A 24,322-nucleotide genomic window follows, 5' to 3' on the forward strand; every position below is an offset into this window, starting at 1 on the left:
GAAGCCTAGCAACGTTTACTAGATATGAAATCTTTAGTAGTACTCGCAGTGGGCGATAAATAATATCACGATTTCACCTTCAACTTTTTCAAACATACCGTTAAAGAAGAATTAAAGTGCGATCTAACTAGAACTATTTGCACTGCAGCCATGAATCGGAGCGAAGTGAGGAAGAAGGCCTCCATGTAAGTCATAACAAATAAAAGTTTCTTTTTGATGTTTTCTTAAAAGTACAAGATACAGCTGAATTATTTCTAAACTTAGAAAACCTGGAGGGGGAGCCGCGTCTATTAACATGAATGCCAGCCGTAAAAGCAGCCACAGTTTTGGTAGCAGAAGCATAAGAACGATCGGGGGAGGTTCAAGGAATAATCTGTTTAATTCGTCAAGTCGTAAGAGCGTAGCGATTGATTCAAGCAGAGGTGATAAACCACAGTCGAAACCTCCAGTGCAGGTAGGATCGAGATTTGTACTGAAAGATAAACTGTACCCTTTCGTATAGAAGAGAATCAAAGGTGTCAACAAACTTGTCCGTGTTCATATAAAAACCATGGAATTGATTAATTGATTAATTGACATACGACAGCTACAGCATTGATGGATTTTTCCGTTCATAATTTAGAGATTTGAGGTGACCTTAAATTGTACGTACGGCTTTAGATCGCTACAGAAACTTAAATTAGATCAATTCGTAATAAAAAACAAGGTAAGTTTTCCACACAGCCCGACAGTTCTTTATGAATACAGCTTTTGGATAAATAAAACAATAGCGAAACAATAGATTGCCTTTAATTTGGGACTGTGACGCTATAATTCCTGTACTGAATTCTTTTATTCCCTGTAATGTACTTCCATGCAAAGGATTTTGGAAAAGGATCATGCACAGGTCATAAATTGATTCTCAAGGGCACAAATTTTAGACTTGAACAAGGTTCTAAGATCTGTGCTTTTACGCTCTTTAAAGATCTGTGGGATCATCCAAGTTCCTTTGGATTCTTCACAGGCTTATTTTTGAGGGCATTGTAAAATTAGGACAAACTACATTTGATTCTCAGATTGGTTAATTTTACTGTTGATCAAATTATCTCTTGGTCAAAGGTGTTTGATGACATGGGGCAAGATGTCACTCCAAAAAGTCTTCTTCAAGTTGATCCTGCTGTCAAGTGAGTTGTTTAACTTGCATGCAATTTATTCGTTGATAAGATGTGATTATGATAATTGCAATAATTATTTAAATCAATAGTTATTTTACAGTGATAAGAATGTGAGTATTAAATAGATAAGATGGATTCCATTTTGTCATGCATCTGTTCAGTAATAAATCATAGATGATGTCAAAATGCAGCAAGAACAAAAAACTGGCACATAAGGCACAGGGAAGTGTGTCAGGTGTAATAATCTTACCTTAGCCTGCAGAGCAGATGTCTTATTAGTGTGAGCTAACATTACAATCTCTTGATCTTTTATCCAACTGGCCATGTTTGATTTGGAGTTAGATTGGACAGTGGGGTAGGGCAAAATCCTCCTTCTCCAACCCTACCCCTCTCCTTATTTTTGACTGATGATGATGCCCCCTTGGTACAAATTTCTTTCTCTCTCCAGCCTTCCACCACAATTAAAATCAAAGATGGTAGCCACAATTACAACTGCTCTGCAGGCTGAATCTTACCAAATTTTGACATCATCTGAAATCTTTTGCATTACAAACCCACAACAAAATTAAATTTATCTGTTTTATATGATAATTAAATAAGCAAGATGTTGTCAGTGGCAACACCTTCTGTGGGTCTGTCCTGTAGTAGATCATAAGTAAGAACCAAGCAAAATGTGTGTTTAATTCAGTTTATCAGATAAAATTAGAATATTCAGTAATAGTTGTGTTACCAAATTCCTCTCATGCATGGGTACAATATGAGACAATCAGTTTGTTTTAAGGTATTGATTCAGTTGCAAGATTGTGAATTTTGTCATCTGAGAGTTAATGAACATCTTACAAAATACTCAAGGTACTTTTCTGTTTTCTTATTGAAGGAGAAATCAGAGCAACACTTTTTTTACTGGTGGAGAATCCATTGCTACGGTAAAGTCTTCCCATCTTGCTGTATAATCACTGCTTTTCTTAAAAATAAAACATCCTTACTAAAACATTTATGTCAACCATGAGTAACATTATTCAAATGTGATATAGTTTTGCTTCACTGGTTTATGTTGCATGACTTGCACGACAGAATCACCATTTACTTTTCCTCAGTAGGCTCAAAAAAAAAAAATAAAGATTTCACTTTATGTCTGAAATTTTACTCTGGCCGAAGCCATGATCTGTAACGTCCATTTCAAATGACCAGTGTAGAGGGAGGGTGGCTGTTATGAAAAGTTTTAGGTGCAAAACATCACCCTGTACAAATGAAAATTATGCTATCTATTTTGCGTCAAATTTGATGCTCTCTGGAATAGTAAAAGTTTATTTTTTGTAAATATCTCTTCCAGGCTCATGTTTACCTTTAAAAATGCTTTACACATTAACATCAGTATGCATACTCTCCATACTGTTCTCTAAGATATTTCCCAGGAAGGTGACAAGGAGAATTTGTTTAACAATCAAGAGCTGCTTTAGTTTGTGATCATTTCATTTATTCTCATAACTTAAATGTTTGATTTAGGGCTGATATTGTAAGGAGAAATTACATGAAGATGCCAGTCACACTCAGGGGTAAAGGAATTAAATAACTGAATGACAGAATTTCATACAAATCCTTTTATTTCTTATAGCCTTCCGTAGCCTCTGAAGTGACTGGTCAGTCCTTCTACGCCGCCAGCAGTGCCAGTATGTATGGTGGCTTCTCGCGATCAGTGTTTGGTTCAGTGTCTGGTCGATCATCTCCTGAATCAGTCAGCGAGGATCTGGCTGAACCTAGCTCTGGCTTCCGCGACAAATTTGCAACATCTCTTGGAGGTAATAACGTTAATAGAGGAAAGGAACCATGCAAGATTTATGAACAGGGGATCCTTGAGCAGCATCCCTTTAGGGGCATATAGGGATTTTTCTTTCGGATAAAAAACATTACGCGCGTTTTGCAAACTGTTGAAATCTTTTCAAATATCTTTGTGATAATTTCTAAAGATTTACAACCATCTTTTACCCTTACAGAAGATTTTAAATGACTGAAGAAAGGACCTTAGGAAAGAGGTCGAGGAAATCTTGTTCCGTGAATTTTAACTACGAAATCGTTAATACCTTTGTAGCGAAATTTCCTTCCATTTTTTTTTCAGAGGTCCACAGTTGTATTACTCATTAACATAAAACGTGACTCTTCATTTTTTTTCGTTGCCTCTAGACATTCAGACACGCCCAACTTTTATTCGAGAGGAACTCACAGAAAAAGATCTTGATAAAATGGTAATGACTGTGCATGATTTTTTATCTGTATAATTTTGTAGATATTAGGAACATGCTATAAATTTATCCCTAACTTAGAAACTGCTTATTTTAGCTCAGAATGATACAGGCATTTGAAAAAGCAACTACCCAAAACAGTTCTTTTTCATCTTATCTCTTAACGTCCCAAAGCCCTTTATTGTAAAATTATGTTTTTCTAACGATTTCAAAGGTAAATAGGGACCCCTAGCAGTCAGGAGGGTAACGCCGAAGAAGACGTCGTTTTAAAAAAAAAAATTAATGTATATTGTTAGTCACAATGTCGCGAAATTGGCTGGACGTGTTTGCCGTCTCTTACATCTTTACCTCAGATTAGCGTATGTTAGCAGCATTGATTTTCAATTGGAAACTTAAATAATTTGCCGTCGCAGTCTCTGTTCTCAGACCACGCAAATTCTGTTGATTTCGCGTTGTTGTTTCAAAGAAGACGGCAAAGGAATGTACAAGCTAAGCTATTGTTCTGCTCACTACATATTCTGTTTTGCCATCTCCTCATAACCATCGGCGTCGTGATTTGCATAATTTCCCTAGTATCGCTTGAATCGAGCCCCAGTCTTGAAGTTTATTAAACGGAGTTTCGAGGTTTGAGTTTCAACCAACAGTTGCATGAGCACATCTTTAGACACAGCTGTGTAAATCGTACTGTGTGATGGACGGCATTGCTCAAATTTATGAGTAATATTTTATATTTTTACCAGGTTCACATCACACTTACTGAAACAGATACAATCTGGATGCTGGATTTTCCAGGCACTTGTGTTGGAGAGGATAATGAAATTGCAGAGAGCGTAAAGGAAAAAAACCAAAGATATGATGAGGTATTTAGACATATTAGCATATGATTGCATTCAGAAAGATGAAATTATCTTTCAATACTCACGTCACCAGTATTAAACAATTTTGCGTTCAGACGTTTCAATCTGATTTTGGATAGTCTCGACGCATTTCTGAAAGTCCTTCCTTTTTCAGATTGTTCCAACCCCCTCAAAGGCGGTCGCTTTCGTTTTGGCCAGTGTTGCCTTGTTTCAGACTGATTTCGCACGATTCCCTGTGGCTATAACGTTTTCCCGTTATTTCGGATAGGTTGTATCCGATTTCGGACATTCCTTCCAGGTCGGATCGTTTCCGTCTGACTTCGAACGATTTCGTCTGATTTCGGATGTACCCGTGCGCTTCCGTGCTTTTTCGGGCGGATTCGTCGGATCCTCGGATATCTACTCCCTCCTTATTGTTATCCAGCCACCCTCGATGCTCATTAGGATTATTCGTTAACAATCCTCTTTCATTATATTTTGTGGTAATCCTTTCTTTTCCTATGTAGCTTTTAAAGAACCGTGTTGGAAACGACAGTTATGTAGAGAGAGGGATGCAAACTTTCAACAATGGCCAGAAGAGTAAAGAAATACAGTCTAGTAAAGTGGAACTTCATGTGAGAAATTTTTTGATGTGTTTTTTTGGTGCAAGTTTGAATGGAGTGTCGAAAGGAAACCGGGATTGTTATAAATTTACTTACACATTTCTCTGAAAATATCTCTATAAAATCTGCGTCAATCTCTTAACCAATCACATATCAAACTAAAACTAGCTTGCGAGCAGCGGCACCAACGTTTCTACGGGAAAGTTTGAGGCCTCTAGCATGAGCGTGCGCTTGGGAGAAGACTGTAAAGGGTCTAGCAATGATTATTAGTACAAGAGCCCCGGCCAACCTCTCTCCGACTGGTCTAAAATCTTCCCGTGGGCGAAGGAACGCGCTTCTCGCCTCGCCACTTAGACTGAAACCAATCGCGATTTTGTTTGGGTTTTTACTTTGGTGTTTACTTTGACTTTTATTAACTCGGTGTGATATTTTTCTTTGTTTTGATCAGCCGTAGCGTTTAATTTGGTTTGGTTACACGCCTTTTATGACTCTGATTAACTCTAAATAACTGAAGACTTCTTTGCCGCAAACACCCGAGAGATTCAAATTTCTGAACCACATTTGATGTATGCACTGAAACTTGAGTCCCTGAGGTTTTTTTTTAGTCTCAAACGTCTTGTATACAGATCGTATAACAAACCATTGAGCTGCAGGAGCCTGTAAACATGCCCATGGTGACAGGCATGTTTGCGGCACACTGTTACTTCTGCCTCTGATTATATTCAATCGTCCTCAAAAAACATAAAAGCTTCATAAATCGTTATGATGATTTTCGTTGTATTCCCTGATGCAGGAAGTTGGCTGCGTGGCTTCAACTTGGGATATGTATGATACGTATAATTCTGAGGAAAATAAACAAGAAGGTATGTTCTCTAAATCTTTCTGGAAACACGAAGCCGATGCAAAAGCGGCCGGCGTTTTCACCGCTTTTTTTGGTGTCTGGAGTACCCACTACTCCAGTAACAGAAAATGGTTTAAGTCCTGTCTTGATCTGAAATAAGTTTTAAACTTTGATTTGCTTTTTTGTTTTCATATGTACCCCCCGCCCCCCTCTGCAAAAAAATATAGAGGGAGAGAGATTGATTTAAAACTGTAAAGAAAACCATGAGTAAAAGCAAGGAAAATAGTTTCGAGAGGAATTGATGCTCGTGCTCGAGTACCGCTCGAGTATTTACCGCTGGCAACTGTGTTTTGTTTTGTCTTTTTTGTTGTTTGTTTGTTTGTTCTTTTTAGTATGTGGCCTGCTACAAGAGATTATCATCTCTTGCTGGCTATTAAAACAATAAATAGAGAACACTGGCTTATTCTAACTTTTCTAGGCGGCGACAAAGATGAAGGAGATGCGGATCATATGGAAAGTCTTAGTCGGCCAGTCAGTGGAGAACGAACCAGCAGCCATGATGATAATGAAAGTGTGGGTTCTGTGAGGCCGGCCAGCGGGGCGTCTGGCAGTATAACGGGTAAATAGCATTGTTACTGCTGCCATTATGGTAGAGGAGATGTGGAGCAGGGCCTCACCATTAGTGCTTCGGCACGAGTGTTTCTTCTCCTGCGGGAAAGTATGAGGCCTTGAGCAACGGAAGCTGGCGAGAGGGTCTGGTGTAGTCAAGCATTTATAAGTGCCAGACCCCCGGCAAACCTCTCCTTGGCTCGTTGCAAATCTTCCCACAGCGCTTATGATGAGGACCTGTTCGTAAGCTATTAATGAAGAAAAATAGTACAAAAAACATGAAACATGTTTTGTTACTCAAGAGCAAAGTCTAAATTTTTTTTTCTAATAGGAAGTCGAGCGAGTATGTTCACTTTTAAGAGCAGTTCTGTCGAAGAAGAAGGACCCGAGAGGACAGAGGAAGGAGCAACGGAAAAGGAGTTAGAAGACATGGCTGCTATCATGGCGGAGAGAATACTTCAGGTCTACACGCGTTAGATTATTTTCATTCTTTTAATGGTTCGTCTCAAAGCTTAACCATCTTTTTGGTAACCTCACGCTATTAGTATAGGGATGCTCAGTGCATCGATAGGGAATGGCCGAGTGAAGTTTGTTCGCTTATCCGTTTATTTGTGTTGTTTTTTCAAAATACGACTGTCAACGTAAAATCTCGCTTATTATTGGGGTCAAAAAATGGATACCCTCTCCTCCCCTCTTCTTTCTTGCCCCTACCATCTCCTCCGTTCCCTTCCGATTCGTCTTAGAAACTTTGTCCTACTGCCATTCGTTTACACGTTTTATTCGTTTACACCTAGTTATTTGAGAGAGGGGTGGGGGTGGGAAGGGTGGTTTTCCACCACAGAGAAACCCGAACATGTGTGAACGCTGCACTTTTTGTAGAGTCAAAGCCTAAATGTTATTCATTATTAACTTAATGAATGACCTAAACTCTCTTCAACTCTTTTTTCAGTCCGAAAGTATGCAAAAAGATCTCTTTATAATGGAGCGAGCCATAGCTCTGAATATTTATCAGCCCAGACAAGCAAGGTATAGGGGATTGGACGTTGTCCCAGGTAAATCTCGTTATGTGATTTCACTTATTGTTAAACGAAATCAAAATATTCCCATATGGAAGATCTTTTTCGTCTTGTTACAAGCTTCGGACACAGGAAAAATTTAGATTCCCCATTAGGAATCAAACCTCAGACCTTTGGATTCCGCGCTCTGATGCTGTACCACTGAGCTTCAGAGAACTCTGTGGTGAGCGAGGTCATTTCTGGATTCATACGTGACACGCATCCTGCATACTGCTAGGACCAGCAATGTCGAAAGCGAGCCGCCAGCGAGTGTGTTATCGACGGGCCTCAAGAGCCTCTATTGATCAGAGTCTATTAAAACTCCGTCGGCGACACAGATTTCAAAACCTGTGTTGCGCAAATACAATTTTAGCTGTCGAAGATCGCTGCAAATCAAATTCAGTGCTCATTCAAGTTTCCATATTCAATTTATTGCGCACTCAAGAATTCCGAAACGTACCTGAAGATGTTCTTAGTAGCAGTGGCAGTGGATTTAAGCAATATTCTCTAATCCATCGAATCATATCAAATGTCCATCGAATATTTTATTTAGTTCTCATTCAACTTTCCCTAAACACACCTGGAGAGGTTCTCAAGGGCAACGCATTCGCGTAATAGTTCTTTAATGCAAAAACTCTTTCAAGTTTTCTGAAATGCGCTTGGAAATGTTCTCAGTAGCAGCGCATTCAAGCAATATTCTCCAATCCATTGAATCTTAGCTGTTTTCCATATTTTTCTCAGTGCCTCTTCAAGTTTCTCGAAGCGCGCTTGCATAGGTTTTCAGTAGGATGCATTTGAGTAACATTCTCTAATCCGCTGAATCTTTATTTTCGTTCGTTATCGCTAGACATTGATGTAGAAAAATCCGATGGTGAAGAAGCCAGTTCTGCTGCCGCTACGTTGGCACAATTGGGACCGAACCTTCATAAATTATGGAGCTATTCCTGTAATCTGACCAAAGGACGTAATGTCAGCTGCCTAGCTTGGAACAAACTTAATCCCGTAAGTAGTCATCTTTTGAAAAGGGAGATGAAAGATTTGAGCCATTCGGAGAATTCAAACCTGAGCCGGGGACATTTTTCTGGCTCGGCCATATACTAGGTTCATACCAAGACTATAAAATTCTCGAACGTGATTGGTTATCACCTGCCCGATTTGAGCACTGAGAGGACATTGTACGCGACATGTTTGTAATTGGACCGTGTAATTAGACAGTTAAAGGGACAGTTAACACGTTATGCCTGTGAAAGTGGACAGAACTTTTCGCCGAGTTAACTTTGTTGTTGTTGTTGTCGTCGTCGTCGTACAGCGATGTCTAGTTTCTTTCTCAAATTCTGTTATAGTTTTGATTAATTGGTAACAGGACTTCGTGTCGTCCAATTCTGTCTGTAATCATACTTGTGATTGCAGACAGAATTGGACTCCACTCGGTCCTATTACCATTATAAATAGCATCGTCGAGAGCGTCGTCTGAGTAGTTGAAATACGAAGGAATCGTCCTCAATGGTGAGCTCTATTTAAATATTTCGCAGTGCCTCCTAGATACCAGTTAGACACATCTATGAACCGAGCTACTAAACAGTTTGTTGAGATCGGGCACGTTTATGGCGGTTCTTCGCTCTCGTAATGGGATCTGATCGTAGTAAAATAAATTTAATGAGAAGTTTGTTTGAAAGTTTGAGCTCGGTGGTGGAGAAAAAAAAAAGCAAACAAACATGACGACAACAACAACAACAACAACAACAACAGCAACAACAACTGTAGCAACTGATATTTATGATTTTGTTTCAAACAGGATATCCTTGCCGTGGGATATGGTGAGTTCGTGTTTTCTGAGCAGAAAGGTGGCCTAGCTTGTTGTTGGTCCATTAAAAACCCTGAGGTAATACAACAAAACAATTTGATTTTGAAATATCGCTCTTCTTACTATTTATACTTGAAACGAAACCCAATTTCAAATCACGGTCTCTGGTGGGTGATTTCACCATTGTCCGATTGGACACTAATGTCCGATTTTCGATTTTGGGCACAAGTGGCCGATATTTGATTGTCGATTTTGAAAAGTATGGCCGATTTTTGATTTTGGACACCAGTGGCCAATTTTTTTATTTTGGATCCTAGGGGCCGAGTTTTGATTTTAGACCCCAGTGGCCGATTTTCAATTTTGGACCCTAGTGGCCGATCTTTGCTTTTGGACCCTAGTGGCCAATTTCGGATCTTGGACACTAGTAACCGATTTTCGATACAAGTACCCATTTGTATATACTGGTGGGCGAGTTTAGACACTATTTTGGACTTGTTACGACTACGTCTGGTGTTAGACATTTTTAGACCTTTTTACGTCTTTTTATGCAGTGTCTGATGTCGGGGAATAATGTCCTATTTTGGAGATCAGTTTCTGATTTCGTCTTATTTTAAACTTTGGTTTTCTCATGTAGTATCCTGAACGTATCTTTCATCTGGACAGCGGAGTCACTGCTGTTGATTTTTCAGCAGCTCATCCTAATCTTTTAGCAGTAAGTATTAGCTTTCTCATACACAATCACGAAGGCCTGGTAGCAAGCGGTCTTATTATTTGGGTTCTAGCGTTTGTTTTGTTTCCTCGTACACTTAAACGATACCAAAAGGACACTCCTTCCCAAAGATAGTTCTTTCCCCCCTCCCCTCCCTACTAAATGGTATTGAGGCCAAGATGGGGCAGGGGGGGGGACCTACAATGAATTAGGGAGTAGCACTTCCCCTTTTCCTTACATGCTACAGCAGACCAGGAAAAACTTTAGTGGCTATGTATTTAGTTCAATATGAAGACTTACCCTTTTTTTTTTGGGGGGGTGGTGGAGGGGGGGGGGGTTCGGGTGGGTTAACCTTCAATATATTAGCATCTTATCCAGGGCAAGAAGTAGAAATTTTCTTAGTCAAGGAATGCTACAGAAACATGGATTTTTTTTCAGCGAGATACGCAGTCAGGCTCGTATGTAGGCTCGACGACATATATGTCACGGTTTTTTTTATTTTTAAGTCCTTTATTGGAGTTTGTGCCAGTAATACGGTTTTTGACTCCCGTCAGGTTGGCATGTATGATGGTACGATTGCTATCTACAATGTGAGAAGTCGGAGTGATACACCGGCTCTTGACAGTTTGTAAGAACTATATCTTTTGTGAATGTATGGAACGTCCCTCCCTTCTCTTCTTAAAAGGAGAAACGAGAAATACGAGATCCATGGTATTCTTCTATTGATGAATGTTACGAAGTGAAATTCGTTATCTCAAATGCGGTGATCTTGCACGTTAAAAAAAAAACAGACAGAAAAACACAAAAACCAGGGTCTTTCGAGCAGAAGTTCACCGTGAGAGTGTCCTGAATAGAGGACTAAGTCAAATTTCAGGGCAAGTACTTGCAACTGACTGTTTGCGCAGGAAGATGCGTGCGACTAAATCAAGATTTTTTCCTGGTAATATCATACTGGTCCCTCAGTTGACGCGGGACTCTTAAATAATAACGGAGAAAACTAGAAATTTTCAGAAAGACAGCGGAGTCTTCTTCCCTTCAGCCTGTCATTCGACTGTCGTAATTATTTACTGGCTTCTTACATCTATGGTGAAGTTACGAACAGTTTTTGTTTGTTGTTGTTGTTTTTTTTGGAAAGTGAGAGCCAAGGTAAACATTCGTCACCAGTGTGGCAGGTTCGCTGGGTGGATAGAGACCAGGGGTCTGGTGAGGAGAGAGACGAAATTCTGATCTCCATCTCAGCAGATGGCCGGGTTACCAAGTGGTCCATAAGAAAAGGATTTGAATGCACAGGTGAAGATTCAGTTAACTTTTTCGACTCCTAAAACATGACGTTTCGTTGACGTCATGTCACCATTATCAAACTCGAACGCTGATCGGCTGATAAAGATATTGCTTTTTTCTTGTCTTTAAACAGATTTAATGAAATTGAAACGGATAAATGTCACTGAAAAGTCGAAACAAGGAGGAGGAAAGAAGAGCGATGCTTTGATATCGAGGTTTTCCGCTGGGTTCTGTTTTGATGTTCACCCTAACGACTCCAACATGTAAGTGCATTTATTTACATTGACAATTTCTGTTGCTGCGCTATCGGTTATATTTCCCTTTTCTTGTGTTCATGTCCAACGGGATCATGATTTTGGGACAATTTATTTAAAGGGGGATTCTTCTTTGGACACGTTCGTCGGGAGGGGTTACGAGATACTAAAATCCCAAATCTTCAATTTATCAGCAGTCATTTGGAATTATGCGTTAGGAATTGCTTGTAAACATTTGCCTGAAAACAAGCTATTGGTAGTTTTAGAGTGGGACGTTTATGATTGATATTTTTATGAACGGAGTAACTTTTTGAAAAAAAAAAAATTGTCTGTTCCTCTACAGAGTAAGTTAACAGTTGAACTTGAAGTATGTATTGATTTGATTGGTTTATTTTTTTTTCCAGGTATCTTGCCGGTACAGAGGAAGGCCACATTCACAAATGCTCTTGTTCTTATAACGAGCAATATCTGGAAAGTTATCATGGACACACGGTACGTAACAGATAGTAGAAATGTTGATTAGTCAAATAACGGTAGTTGAAGTGTGATATTTGTAAACGATATTCCAAATGATACCCTCTGAAGCAATGTATTCAGGAATTTTCAAAGAGTGTCGAACTATATCCAGGATTGGATTGCTTTTGCTTTACTTCGCTCTGTTGTTGATCTGGGAAACTCTCTCCACTTTCTCAACCAATCATAAACGAAATTAAAACCAATCGTCTCTTGGTCATTCTGGTGTTCCTGCCTTCCTGTTTAGGTGCAGTTAAGTTAGGACGCGGCGTGGCCGAGTCGTTAGGGCGCTGGATTTGTATTGTGGTGGTCCCGGGTTCAAGTCCTCCACCCTGCCATTCACTGCATTTGTTCTCGGTCGCCCCGAGTTCAACCCCTCGGCCGCGCTGTTTAAATAGCCAACTGGTTTGCCTCCTGCCAGTTGGGATTTTCAAGCACTCTTTTATTTGAAATATTTGTTTCTTTCTCCTTCTTTCTATCGGATAGCGATAGAAACAGCGCTATACAAATAAAAGTATTATTATTAAGCGTTATTCTCTGTGATGTTTTCCTTTGACCTATTTGGCCGTTCTGATAACGTTGCTCTTGGTTTTACGACACTCAGTTGGAAAGCGATGTAGTTAACGATTACACTACGAGTTCGAGATTTTTTTTAGACTGCATTAAATCGAGAGCGAATAATCCCCATTCTTTGATACAAATCTGTTAATTTAGTGATGGAGCATCTGTCGAAATGTGCTCCAACACACACATTTATGCTTTGCTAGTATAGCTGAGATATAGGTATCTAACACCGAGGTTTTCATGTAGGGTCCAGTGTACCGCATGCAGTGGTCTCCGTTCTTGTCTGACGCCTTCCTAAGTTGCAGTGCCGATTGGAGCATTAGGCTGTGGCATCAGGATAAACGTCAGCCTATCATGTCATTTTTCTCCTCCACTGTAAGTAACACATACAGGTTCATTGTGCTGATGGTAGTAGATACAAGTTGAGCTTGAGTTTGTATTCTCACGAATGATTAATGAGGTCGGACTCTACGATTTGGACCCTCGACTAGTATATCGGAAACGTCCTTTAACTACACAGACTACGCTCTCGTCATTGGTATTTATAATGGTAATAGGACCAATTGTTAATTACGAGTATGATTACAGACAGAATTGGACGACACAAAGTCCTGTTACAAATAAATCAAAACTCTGACAAAATTTAAGGGACTCATTACCTAACGGTTAAACCTATTCACAAGTTAAGAAATATTAGTTTAATTTTATCCCCATGAAATAAACCCCGGCAGTCTATAAAATAACGTGCGCAGAAGGCGTATTCTATTTAATGGCAGATTACCGTCCGATTACTGTTCAAATCTGGCTTCTGAAAACCAATCAGGTTTGAGAATTTTGGTAAAATTTTTATAGAATATTTTTTGTTTCTTTTCAGAAATCAGTAAACGACATCTGTTGGTCACCTTCATCAGCTACTCTGTTCGCATGCGTGAACGATAAGGCCGTAGAGATCTGGGATTTAAGCCTTAACACGTAAGCAACTATTACAGTGAAGATATATCTAGTTATACTATAAATTGAGTGACACGCGCTCTGTAATTGGTCGTTGCTCCTGATGTAAATGTTACAAATTGCAAGCAGCGTCAAAGGGTGCTAGGCGCGGGAAAACATGCCAGGGATGCCAGGCACAGGAAACGCACGACGAATTCCTATTAATGTGCAGAAAAATATGCAATTTGTGCCAAGTGCAGGAAAACAACAACTATTGCCAAGGGCGGGAAAACAAGCAGCGATTATCAAGCGCGGGAAAACAAGCAACGATTGCCAAGTGCGGGAAAATAAGCAACGATTACCAAGCGCGGGAAAACAAGCAACGATTGCCAAGCGCGGGAAAACAAGCAACGATTGCCAAGCGCGGGAAAACAAGCAACGATTACCAAGCGCGGGAAAACAAGCAACGATTGCTAAGCGCGGGGAAAACAAGCAACGATTACCAAGCGCGGGAAAACAAGCAACGATTACCAAGCGCGGGAAACAAGCAACGATTGCTAAGCGCGGGGAAAACAAGCAACGTTTACCAAGCGCGGGAAAACAAGCCACAGGTGTGAAGCGGTGGAAAACAATCGATGGGTTCCGCGAGTGTAAAAATCATGCCATGAATGTTAAGCGCATGCTGCTTGCAGAAAAAGAATTCTAGCTTTGTTACATCTCACATAAAGGCGAATATGCTCGCTAAGGCACTGAATAGTTTATTGACAATTGTTTTTTGATCTACTGTTTCTTCAATTTTATTTGTTTGTTTGTCTGTGGTGTTTAGGTTAGACCCAATCATATCACATGTTCCTGTGCAGGAACTGAAGTTGTCTGCCGTTCGATTTGCTGTCAATTCAGAGGTGATTCTCTCTTTCAAAGAATTATTTCTCGATGAACTGACAAATAATTTCCAAATAGCTAAATTTCTTTGAAGGATTCACGCTATGGTTTGTCTACCATAGACCCTAGCTTAAAATTTTTCAAGTTCACCAGCAACAATCTGCGTTGATTCTCTCCAATCCATATCCATTTTGGTTCCCAAGTTGTTTTTTCTTACCTTTCCGTCGTTTTTTTCTAACCTTTGCTTGGCACTGAGGGTTTTTCTTCTCTTTTTGCCGAAAAGCGACTCGAAATATTACAATGTAGCTTCAATTTAAACCCATGGCTAAAAATTAATTGTCTTCTATAACTCAGATCCAGACCATTTTAGTGGGCGACTCGGAAGGCCAGGTTACTGTGTATCAACTAAGAGGTCTTCCTGCAAAAGTGGACAACCAGGTATAAAGTTTTCCTTAGCTGTATTGGCAGCGTTTATTGTTTAGGTGAACTTCACTTACAGATCAGTAGTGCATTTACTAGGTGGGTAAATCGATAATATCTGCATATCACATGGAATCGTGTAAAGAATCAAAGCATGGTCGCAAGAGCACGTTAAATATGTTTTGGATGTGTAAATTGACACCCTTCAAAAAGGCCCTGCAAAGGGCTTACCATTTGCGAAACGCGAGATTATCTGAACCAATACTGCTGTGGTCGCAACGCGTGCGATTTCCTTGGCTAACGAATCTGTCTCGAAACGTGCATTTGCCTTGAGACTTGCTACTGGTGCGACACGCGTGTCGTTGGTGGAAGTGGGGGCCGTCTCGGCACCTCAGGGTATTTAGGTGTTGTCTAGACACGCGTGAAGATCTCGAAACGCGCGGCTGTCTCTTCATGCGTGATTGACGCCTCGTGTCATTGACGACTTGCCCGACTTACCTCTAGCTGCTTTTTTCTCCTCGCAAATATTTCAAAAGTAATTTTTTAAAGAAAGAAGATTTTAACTCCACCATATCGTCACAAATAGAATTTCAGTCCATCCTTTCTACTAATTTTCTTATTCTTCTTTCTTTGGTCGCACAATCACTCCTTTCTCCCCAGAATTCCTCAAGATTTTTATAAACTTTGGATGGTATTGAAATATTGTTGAGTGCAGCGCACATATGGCAAGTCCATGATTCGGGAAGAACCGGTTTGTAGCGTTTTCTCCATGAAAAATACTCGTTGTAAGCGTTCTCGTTTCTGTCCAGGAAAAGTAAATAATCAGCTAGAGTTTTAATCGACGCGAAATCCAAAACGTTGATAAAAGAACCAGGTATAGCGATTTTCTGGTCGTACGAAGCGCCTCCGAAAACTACCGGCACAATATCGTGGTCAAATGGCATGTACCAGTACTTTTCGGTCACGTAATCCGAGCAGTATGAATTTTCAAATGCAAGGATAAATTTATAGCGTTTTAACGTATCGTCGCAAGCCGAAGATTGCCTCGGACACGTTTCAGTTTGGTTAAATCTCTTTGAACACCATCCAAACACATCCACTTTGACGTATTTCATGAGTTTTTTGACAAACTCTTCGCGCAAACCCTGGCAGTGACTGACAACCCAAACCACAAGTCTATCTTTGCTCGATGCATATTTTCTATCTTGCGTTTCCTCGTTTTCAATCTCGTCGGGCTGAAGTTGGGTGTACGTTCGGTAGGGCACGAAGAAATCCGAATCCCTCCGATAGGACATAGTCCAGTTAAAAAACCCGTTATACAGCCATGGTTCGTAAAAAGTAAATTGAGGGCTTTCATGTATAAAATAAACCCATCTCTGATGTGGAGTTTTAAACTTCATTATGCTTTTCATGTGAGAAACACTGGGTAAATCTCGTCCGTGGAATATCACTGCATCACTCCGATTAAGGTCTTTCCGGTTGTAAGAGATTCTACATGCCTGCACAACACAAGGTATTCGGTTCCAGTTTGTGAAATTGTAATCGTTAGAAAGTCCTCGCCATGGTCGTTCACCGAATAAAGTCGTGTAGAACAGAACGAGTTTCAAAGCGTTTCTCCTTCGTAATGTCTGCGGCCCGCTGCTGAAGAATAATTTCGTAGCTATTCGCTGATCGGACATCTTTCTCGATGGAATTTTGCTGTCGAAGAACCAGTATTGTAGGATTAAAAGAGAGCTTCCCAAGCTAATGCTGTAAAATAATAATCTAGCTTTCCAATTGCCTGCCATGGCTTTTACGGTTTGTCAGGGCCCAAGCTTTTATTTGGAAAAGAGATTGATTGAATGGGATTGTTCCACTATGAAATTGGTAACCTAGCGACATATTCATCGAAAAAAGAAAAAAAAAATCAAGAGTCCTCCTATAAAAAGAATTTAGATATTCCTTTTTACTTATTGTTTCGTTTTATATCAACTTTCAAAAAAAAATTTTTTTGAAGGAGGCGGGAAGGGGGAAAAAGCGAAAACATTCCTCTCCTAGCCAAATTTTGTTTCCAAAAACACCCGCTCGCGGTTTACAAATTGAATTTGAAATGCTTTTGTTCTTGATGATGTGCGTGCCTAATATCTTAAAAATTTTAATATTCTTTAACGAGGAGTGTATCGGTCAATTCAGTCTGCCTCTAACTCAGAAAACCACGAACGCGTAAATGTTTAAAATGTTAATCGTGATCTAATCAATAGTGGCAACCATAAATTCACAGATTGTTTATGCTGTCATTTGAGCTTATAATCGCAGCTTCACCTTCGTGTAAATTAACTACATTACTTAAATATATCGAAATATAGATCTAAATAAATTTTAATTTTAAGGAAAATAAATTCCTGCCTAAAACAATCACACGAAGGTTTTGGTTTGTTACGGTCAGCGAAATTTGTAAGAAATCAAATTGCAGTGTAATTTACCGAGTTTGACTTATGGTTGCGTGTCACTACTTCAGAGTCGCAGCTTTCAGTCGCAAGTTTTTAAAGGTCGCCGGTCATAAATTACAGCGCAGTACGGTTGAGAAAAACTCTAGTTCTAACTCTGTTTGTTTAGATAGTGGTAGAACTTTCCTAAAAAAAAAATAATTCGATATTTATTCTTTATTTCTACAGGCGCTGATATTGACCAAGTTGATCAGGTCTGTCGATAATTCTGCAGGATCCCAAGAGAAAAGGAAAGCAGATTCGGATTAAAAAAAAAACTCTGAAAACAGAGTCGCTTTGATGAGTTATTCTTTGACTTATGTAGCTCGTAAGTGTCCGTAAAATCCATACATAGGTGTGAGCGCCGGTAATTATTACATGAAAGCTGTTTTTTTATGTAAAATATCAAGGAAAAACCGCAAAAGGATTTTTGAACTTTCATTGGTTTTATTGTCCGACATGAAAAAAAAAAGTTTGTGGTGTTTAAAAAGTCACGAATGCGGACTTTAAAATTTCAAGGGAGTTCGTAGGATGATCTATAGCAAATTAGGTTACCAACGTCTTTAAAGCAGTTGTTTGAAGGCCAAGATCACAGATTTTAATAGCAAAGAAGCTATGTTATGAAAAACAAACAAACATACAAACAAAAAATTTGATAATTCTAAAAAATTTGTTTGTACTTGAATATAGGTCAGAATGAATGTGTTATTTATTTTGTAAAAAGCGTATCTTACATAAAATCTTTCTTGATATAAAGAAACGACTTGTCTTAAATAAAACAGGACATTTTCTAAAACGTGGTCACTGTTACGTTGGTGCTTTCCTTAGAAGACTCAAGGAGAGTTTGATGTTTGCTTCCACTTATCGCTTTATGACTTGGCGGAACTGTTTGGAAACTAATTTTTTTTGGTGAAGGTGTTTTTTTCCGTAGCATTTTTTCCTGTTCTTCCACAAATAACAACTCTAAAAATTGCGGTCGGTATCAAGATTAATCCTTATGATTCCATTTTGTTGGACCGTTTATTTTAACTGAATCGTTAAAACCAGTGCAATGACTTCATATCGTTCAGCATGATAAGGAGGGGTGTAAATTTGTGGTTAATTCACGTTTCTTTTCCTCAGCACTGATGTCATCTTAGCCTTTCAAAGAAACGTTGATAATCTTGATGTCGTCGTACCGTTTATCGTCCTTAGGATTTGTTTTCACCTTACTAATCTCTTGCACCACGTCCATTCCTTTAACGACGCGGCCGAACACAGTGTGCTTGTTGTCAAGCCATGGCTGTTGTGAAAAGAAGAAGAGTAAATGAATTAACTTTTGGTCAGTCAGTGGTACAAGCTACTTGGAAGGAAAAGTGATAAAACCAAGGTTGTCAAAACAGCCAATCAGAACAGGCAAACGGCTTAAAGCGTGGGAAAACGAGAGATACCTCGCCGCACTTGATTATTGTTTTGCATCTGATTGGTTTGTAAGAAGAGGCGAGTTTTCTCGACCAATCAAAAGGCCTAAAGAGCTTCACTGCGTAGAGGCCCATACAAGATAGGTTGAGAAATTTCAAGGTTACGCGCTTCCCCGCTTCACACACGCTCTTACAACGCGTCCCCATTATCTTCACAGCGTCAGCTTTCTGAATTTATTTTTTTCTAAATTGTACTGGTTGTTCTCGTGTCGAGCTCTACCCCTCCGTGGCAGACTACTGTCCCTTGAAATTCAAAGTTAAAGAAAACTTCCACTGAATGGATGAAATAAATTGCAGATATTTTAGTGAGAAAATCTGTTGTCCCCTTTTCTTTGAACGCGCCGTTGTCTAAAGAACGATTTTAAACCCCTGTTTCCTCTCTGGTGTACTTACCGTTGGTACGACAGTGATGGAGAACTGCGAGCCGTTTGTGTTCGGTCCTGCATTAGCCATGCTTACTGTAAATGGTCGATCGTGCCGCAAGTTTCGATGAAACTTGTCTTCAAACTCACCGCCCCAGATAAATTCCCCTCCAGTGCCATCACCTGATATGCAGAAAAAATATAATCGCACAGTTGTAGTCTTGCAGATTCATATCAAACTCTTTCCCCAGTGAGTGGAACATTTGATTTGAGTAATCTTACTTGAAGGATTTCGTAAAATTGCCCCAAGCGCATGCGCGAGCTCTTATGATTGAAAATGGCGGAAAAAATGAAACGGATATCGCAACCTCCAAAACGGCTTTTAAACGAATATTTGGCGGTTGAAGACAAGAAGAAAAAGAGGCATAAATCAGCTAAGGATAATAAACTTTATGAAATCGAAATAGTCGCGATCGATAAACAGAAGAAAAAAGTTAAAATTCACTATAAAGGTTACAGTGAAGAATCTGATGAATGGCGTGACTGTCAGGACGAGAACATGTTTCTATTCGAACGGCTGGAGAAAACGTATATTCCTGGAGAAATATCTCTTGAGGACAGGACGAACGTCTTCCATGGACATGTCTATCAAGAAATAAAGCGCAAGCTGTGGTCAGGGCGGCGTGATGATCCTGACATCAGGATCGAAGTTAATGTTGACCCTGATGTTTTTGATAGAGGACTTGGTAAGGTTGTAAAAGGAATTCAGATCAGAGGGAAGAAGGTGCATACAATCAAGGATAATGCTGAATTGGATCATATACTAGGGTTAAGGTGGAATGAGAGGATTTTCAATGGAAATGGCGACTTTGCGTATGTTGTCAATGGAACAGTAAAATACTGGTTGTCCAAGAGAAACCCAATTATGGAGTTTAAATACATCGGAGGGAAATTTGTACGGTCAGAGATAGAAGGCTTGTATGCTTTAGTTTTAACCTTCGTTAGGGAGACGGTAACAAGAGACAGTACATCAGCAGAGCTTTTTAGTTTTATTTTAATATCTCATGTACAAAATATATTTTGCATTGTTTATGTTTGCATAGTCTACACTGCGAATTTCAAAGGACATAATTTGTCAAAGGCTTAAATTACTCAATGAGGCAGAAGTATAGGTTCACTGTTATATATTCTAAAATGAACATGAAACAAGTGGGATATAAGTTCAAATTATGTTGTTAGGACTGCTACAAAGGCTTTGCCAATCACTTGAACCCTACATACATTTTGGGGTCCATTTCCCATTAATTTTAACAAGATGCGAGCAGAATGTAGGATGCTGGCAATGTATACAATGTGATGTACATGTCTTAATGGTGTGCCCAATGTTTGAGCAGTTGGAACACTTGTAGCTGTTTTTGACCCTGGAATACCCAGCTGCCTCCAGGTATTGTATTCTATTTTTCTTCAGAAATAATTGTTTGAGTGCAGCAATTCCCCTGTGGTTGGTAGATCAAAAGTAATCCTTTGATACCCTATCGTTGTACTTCTCCATACCTTGCTGAGTATAGTGGGCGATGTTTGTGTATAGATTAAGGAATTCTGGAACATGGGCATAAAGGGCATGCATGTAAGGGGTGACATCCTTAGTTTGGTATAACTCAAGAAATTTACCTAACCAATCCCCAATTTTGCCTTTGAAATGCATAACTTCATCATTAGAATGAAAATCAAGCTTTAAATCACCAATAATATCTATGAAATCAGCCCATAGCTTTTGAATTTGGGCACTGTTTTCACAAGTAGGAAGAATTGTTGATATTTGTATATATTGAAACAATTTCAACTTCTCAGGACCAGTCAGGTCTCTGTACTCTAATTTCTTGCTTTCTTTCCCAATGTGCCACTGAAATGAAACTCCCAGGTTGTTAAGGAGCATTTCATAACCTGCCATATATTTATATTTATCTCTTGGAAATCCATCTGTAAATGTTACCTTTTTCTCAATGCTATCTAGTCTTCTTAATTGTCTGATCAGAAGTTCAATTAAATTGTCAGAAATTCGTAAGAACAGATGTAAAGTATCAATGACTACATGATCAAGAGGAATAAATGGGAACAAAGGATTATTTTTGCAATTGAACTGTTTTGATTTTGCACACTGACTTATTTGTGCTAGGTTTCATGCCCCTAGACTAAGATCAGTCATAGACCATTGCTTATTTGTATCCCACCTCTGTAGCCTGGGGCACTTACACCATATGCAAGCATAGTCTTGGTTTGCAGCCCCCAGGCCGCAAACACAAGCCAGAAACTTCCAGTCTCCACCAAGGAAATACTCGATATTATATTTACAATTATTTACAGTAATTATCTTAAGCAATTCCATCTCATTCCTGAGATCAGAGAGACTCTCTTGTAAATTTTCATAGCTTTCAGTTGTTTTAATTATTGCCAAAATGTAATTCCCTTTTTCACCCATGGCTAAATCTTTCTCATTTAATATAGTGTAAGTAAAGTTCACTATTTTCAACCTCTTTCCTATTTGTGTTCCATCCCCACTGAGCTTTACCTTAATTGTGTTCTCTTTCAAGTCTAGTCTTGTTAACTGTTTTCGAAGGCTGTCTTCAAATTTCACTTGAACACCTGCTTCACCTGGAGTGCAACTCAAATTCCATGAAGTATTTAACTCATTTATCCGTTTTGTTATCTGAGACAGTTTTGGCATATCTTTTGCCTTGACTGAAAACTCACGCCAGGCTTCATTGGAGATATTAAAGTTGTCTTTTAGATACATCCACATATTAAGGTCATCTAACTCTTTGTCTGTCATTTCCTTTTCTGTACTATCAATAAAAGGAAGTTCCCCTTCTTCAAGAAGACTAAAAGTCTCTAACTTACCAGTGTCCTCATTGAAGACATCTACCTTGGTGGCAACATAATTATATAAACCAAGGAATGACAGGGTTGTGTGACATTGTTCCTTCAACTATTTTTTGACACGTGCCTGATGTTGTCGGGTGTACTGCCGAAAAGATTTTTTCTTTGCTGGGCCTCTTGACCTTTTTTCCAAGCACATGTCTGCAACCTTTTTCGCCAAACGTTTAAATCGTGTCTTGCTCTCTTCGTCTTTATTCTGTGACTTTTCCAGGGCAGTTTTCAATTTCTCTTCAAGGCAAATCCGTTTAGCTGCTTGCTCAGTCACGCACTCCTCGAGTGCTCTTTTCTCACCTCTCAGCCGATCGCAATCACCCTTTAATTTCAAAACGTCAACTTCGTTGTAGAACACTTTTAATTTATAATTTGGTCCAAATTTCCACCCGTTAACTAATTTCTTCAGGGCTTTTCCGCCTGATTTGCTTGCCCGCTTGAACGCTGTATGGAGGATTGATATCTTTTTCTTAAAAACGTTCAAAATGCGTTTGTTTACTTCCACATTATGTGCTCCTGAATCTTCCAAAATTTTCTTCACGACAGATGCTATAGGAGAATCGTTACCTTCACCGTCATCACTCTTTTTCTCCTTCGATATGGTGTAAATGAGGAAACTAAAGGAAAAAAATGGAACATCGGTAAATCTATTTTAAATGCCGCTAACATAAAAAACATGTAACACAATCTTACTTTAGAATTGTTGACATTACGGGAAGAGTATTTCCTACTTCTAGAGCCGGTTACGGCGCTTGTATTCGATGTCATTTACTCCTTTTCCGAGCTCAACTACCTTTTCCGACGGTACCCTTTACAGTGTTAAAATTTAAAGTAATAATATTATTTTATATACTTACTTGTTTATTTCGTACGAGAACGAAGGAACAGAATCACCTGATGAACTGCTTCCCTGCTCTCCTGAATCGTTCCCAGCCGATTCACTTCTTTCAATGGAAATGAATAGCAGCAGTAAAAACAGATATTGGTAAAACTTGAAGGCCATCGGTCCGTGAGAAAATTTTTATCAATATTTATGAATCGCACACCAAAACGCGGGGAATTTATTACAGTTTTCAAATCTGGCGGTAACACGTCTATCCCGGCATGCAGTGAGAAGCTGTTCCTCAGTCTTCATTGGCAGGTCTGATTTTCGCGCTCAGATTTCTTAAAAATTGACTCGACTTAATAAAACAAACTTCCAAGGACCATGACTTAATTTATGTTTTTCGAACTAAAAAAGTGTAATTAAGATGCAATAAACATGTAAGTTTAATAAACCGTTGGTAACCAGTTGTGAAATTTTTCATGAAAATCACAGTAAGCACAAAACTACCAAATTTTTCATTTTATTGTAAGAGAGCTTTTGATGGGCGTGGCCGTCGGAAATATGATAGAAACCTTTTGTTAACAAGGAGTTTAATATGCTCCCGGACAAGAATTAAATCTCGATGTGGATGGAAAAGGTGTCATGTTTTCTAAATGAGGTCCCTCTGTCCGAAGGCTAACATGCCAGTTTTTAACCTTTAACTCACATAAGTGACCAAGAAATAATTTATACTTGTAGTTTCCGTACACTACTAAGTCGAAAAGTTAAGAGAATAAAGAAAAATATCACCAAGGAATGCTACATGATTTAAGACTAGACTCCAGTCGGGGAATATATGCAGCTAATAATACTCCTTTACCTGTTTCCCGGTATTCAAATACACTAGCAACGACAGTAAATGAGTGCTTACCGACTCAAACGCTGACCATAACGGCAAGGAATATTCTAGATAATTAAGGAAGAAGAATATAAATAATATGAAAGCTTGAATGCCCATACTTGCCTGATCTCGGGTTGCGAGGTCACTACGTTTTTCCTGGTCCGGCGTAAGACCTTAAGCAATTAACTAAATTCTATTCTCAACTCTGCAATTTTTTGGCTTTCTTTTGAGGGTGTTTCGAGGAACCTTTTCGATAGGAAACCCTTCAGTGTGGTAAAACTCTATTTAAAACATCCCATGGCCCTTCGGAGATCACTGCCGACACATGGCATCCGAATGCGTGAGGTACTGAGGGTGTGGCTGCATCCGACTGCGTGAGGTACTGAGGGTGCGGTGAATTATTTAGGCTCTTTTAGTTTCATACAACGGTTACCTTGCTTTCTACTGAAAAGTAAAAAAATTTATAATAAGACCTAAATTCCAGAATAAAAAAAGGTTTTTGTGGAATGTTTCCGAAGTTCGTTGCAAAGAGAAAAAAAAAAACCAAACAAAATCTTGTTGCTTTCTCCACAGGGGACAAATCCGTTTGACTTCACGTGACCCAGAAGGCTCCTTGAAAAGCGCACAAATTTAAAGCTAGTAAGTTTCTAATACTCGAATCCGAGCAAACTGATATTACGTGTAAC

General features: G+C 39.2%; 2 protein-coding genes and 1 pseudogene across 2 annotated transcripts; 1 reads left to right on the plus strand and 2 right to left on the minus strand.

Annotated features, from left to right (window-relative positions):
• Nucleotides 1-19: 19 nt before the first annotated feature.
• On the plus strand, nt 20-17,984 carry LOC131769589 (dynein axonemal intermediate chain 4). The gene is made up of 24 exons (XM_059085314.2): nt 20-185; nt 265-454; nt 1,099-1,163; nt 2,032-2,080; nt 2,770-2,953; nt 3,336-3,397; nt 4,135-4,254; nt 4,758-4,865; nt 5,647-5,716; nt 6,173-6,313; nt 6,635-6,765; nt 7,253-7,355; nt 8,206-8,360; nt 9,154-9,240; nt 9,797-9,874; nt 10,426-10,499; nt 11,007-11,161; nt 11,286-11,415; nt 11,811-11,898; nt 12,730-12,858; nt 13,358-13,455; nt 14,240-14,315; nt 14,650-14,733; nt 17,370-17,984. The coding sequence occupies exons 1-24, from the start codon at nt 151-153 to the stop codon at nt 17,448-17,450; spliced, it is 2,493 nt and encodes an 830-aa protein (XP_058941297.2). The 5' UTR covers nt 20-150; the 3' UTR covers nt 17,451-17,984.
• Nucleotides 14,266-16,490, minus strand: LOC136277486 (3-galactosyl-N-acetylglucosaminide 4-alpha-L-fucosyltransferase FUT3-like). The gene has a single exon (XM_066159668.1). It carries the CDS (start codon nt 16,392-16,394, stop codon nt 15,306-15,308), a length of 1,089 nt encoding a protein of 362 aa, XP_066015765.1. The 5' UTR covers nt 16,395-16,490; the 3' UTR covers nt 14,266-15,305.
• Nucleotides 17,985-20,275: 2,291 nt separating the features above from the next.
• Nucleotides 20,276-22,933, minus strand: LOC131774481 (uncharacterized; annotated as a pseudogene).
• Nucleotides 22,934-24,322: the final 1,389 nt, after the last annotated feature.

This window comes from Pocillopora verrucosa, chromosome 12 (genome assembly GCF_036669915.1).
Source record: "Pocillopora verrucosa isolate sample1 chromosome 12, ASM3666991v2, whole genome shotgun sequence".
Classification (NCBI taxonomy): Eukaryota; Metazoa; Cnidaria; class Anthozoa; order Scleractinia; family Pocilloporidae; genus Pocillopora; species Pocillopora verrucosa.

Bases quoted from the DNA above. Each gene is read 5' to 3' on its own strand.
- LOC131769589 (XM_059085314.2), top strand. From the start codon at position 151: ATGAATCGGAGCGAAGTGAGGAAGAAGGCCTCCAT. The intron at 2,081-2,769 runs GTAAAGTCTTCC...TATTTCTTATAG, and splicing joins GTGGAGAATCCATTGCTACG to CCTTCCGTAGCCTCTGAAGT. The intron at 12,859-13,357 runs GTAAGTAACACA...GTTTCTTTTCAG, and splicing joins TGTCATTTTTCTCCTCCACT to AAATCAGTAAACGACATCTG.
- LOC136277486 (XM_066159668.1), bottom strand. From the start codon at position 16,394: ATGTCCGATCAGCGAATAGCTACGAAATTATTCTTCAGCAGCGGGCCG.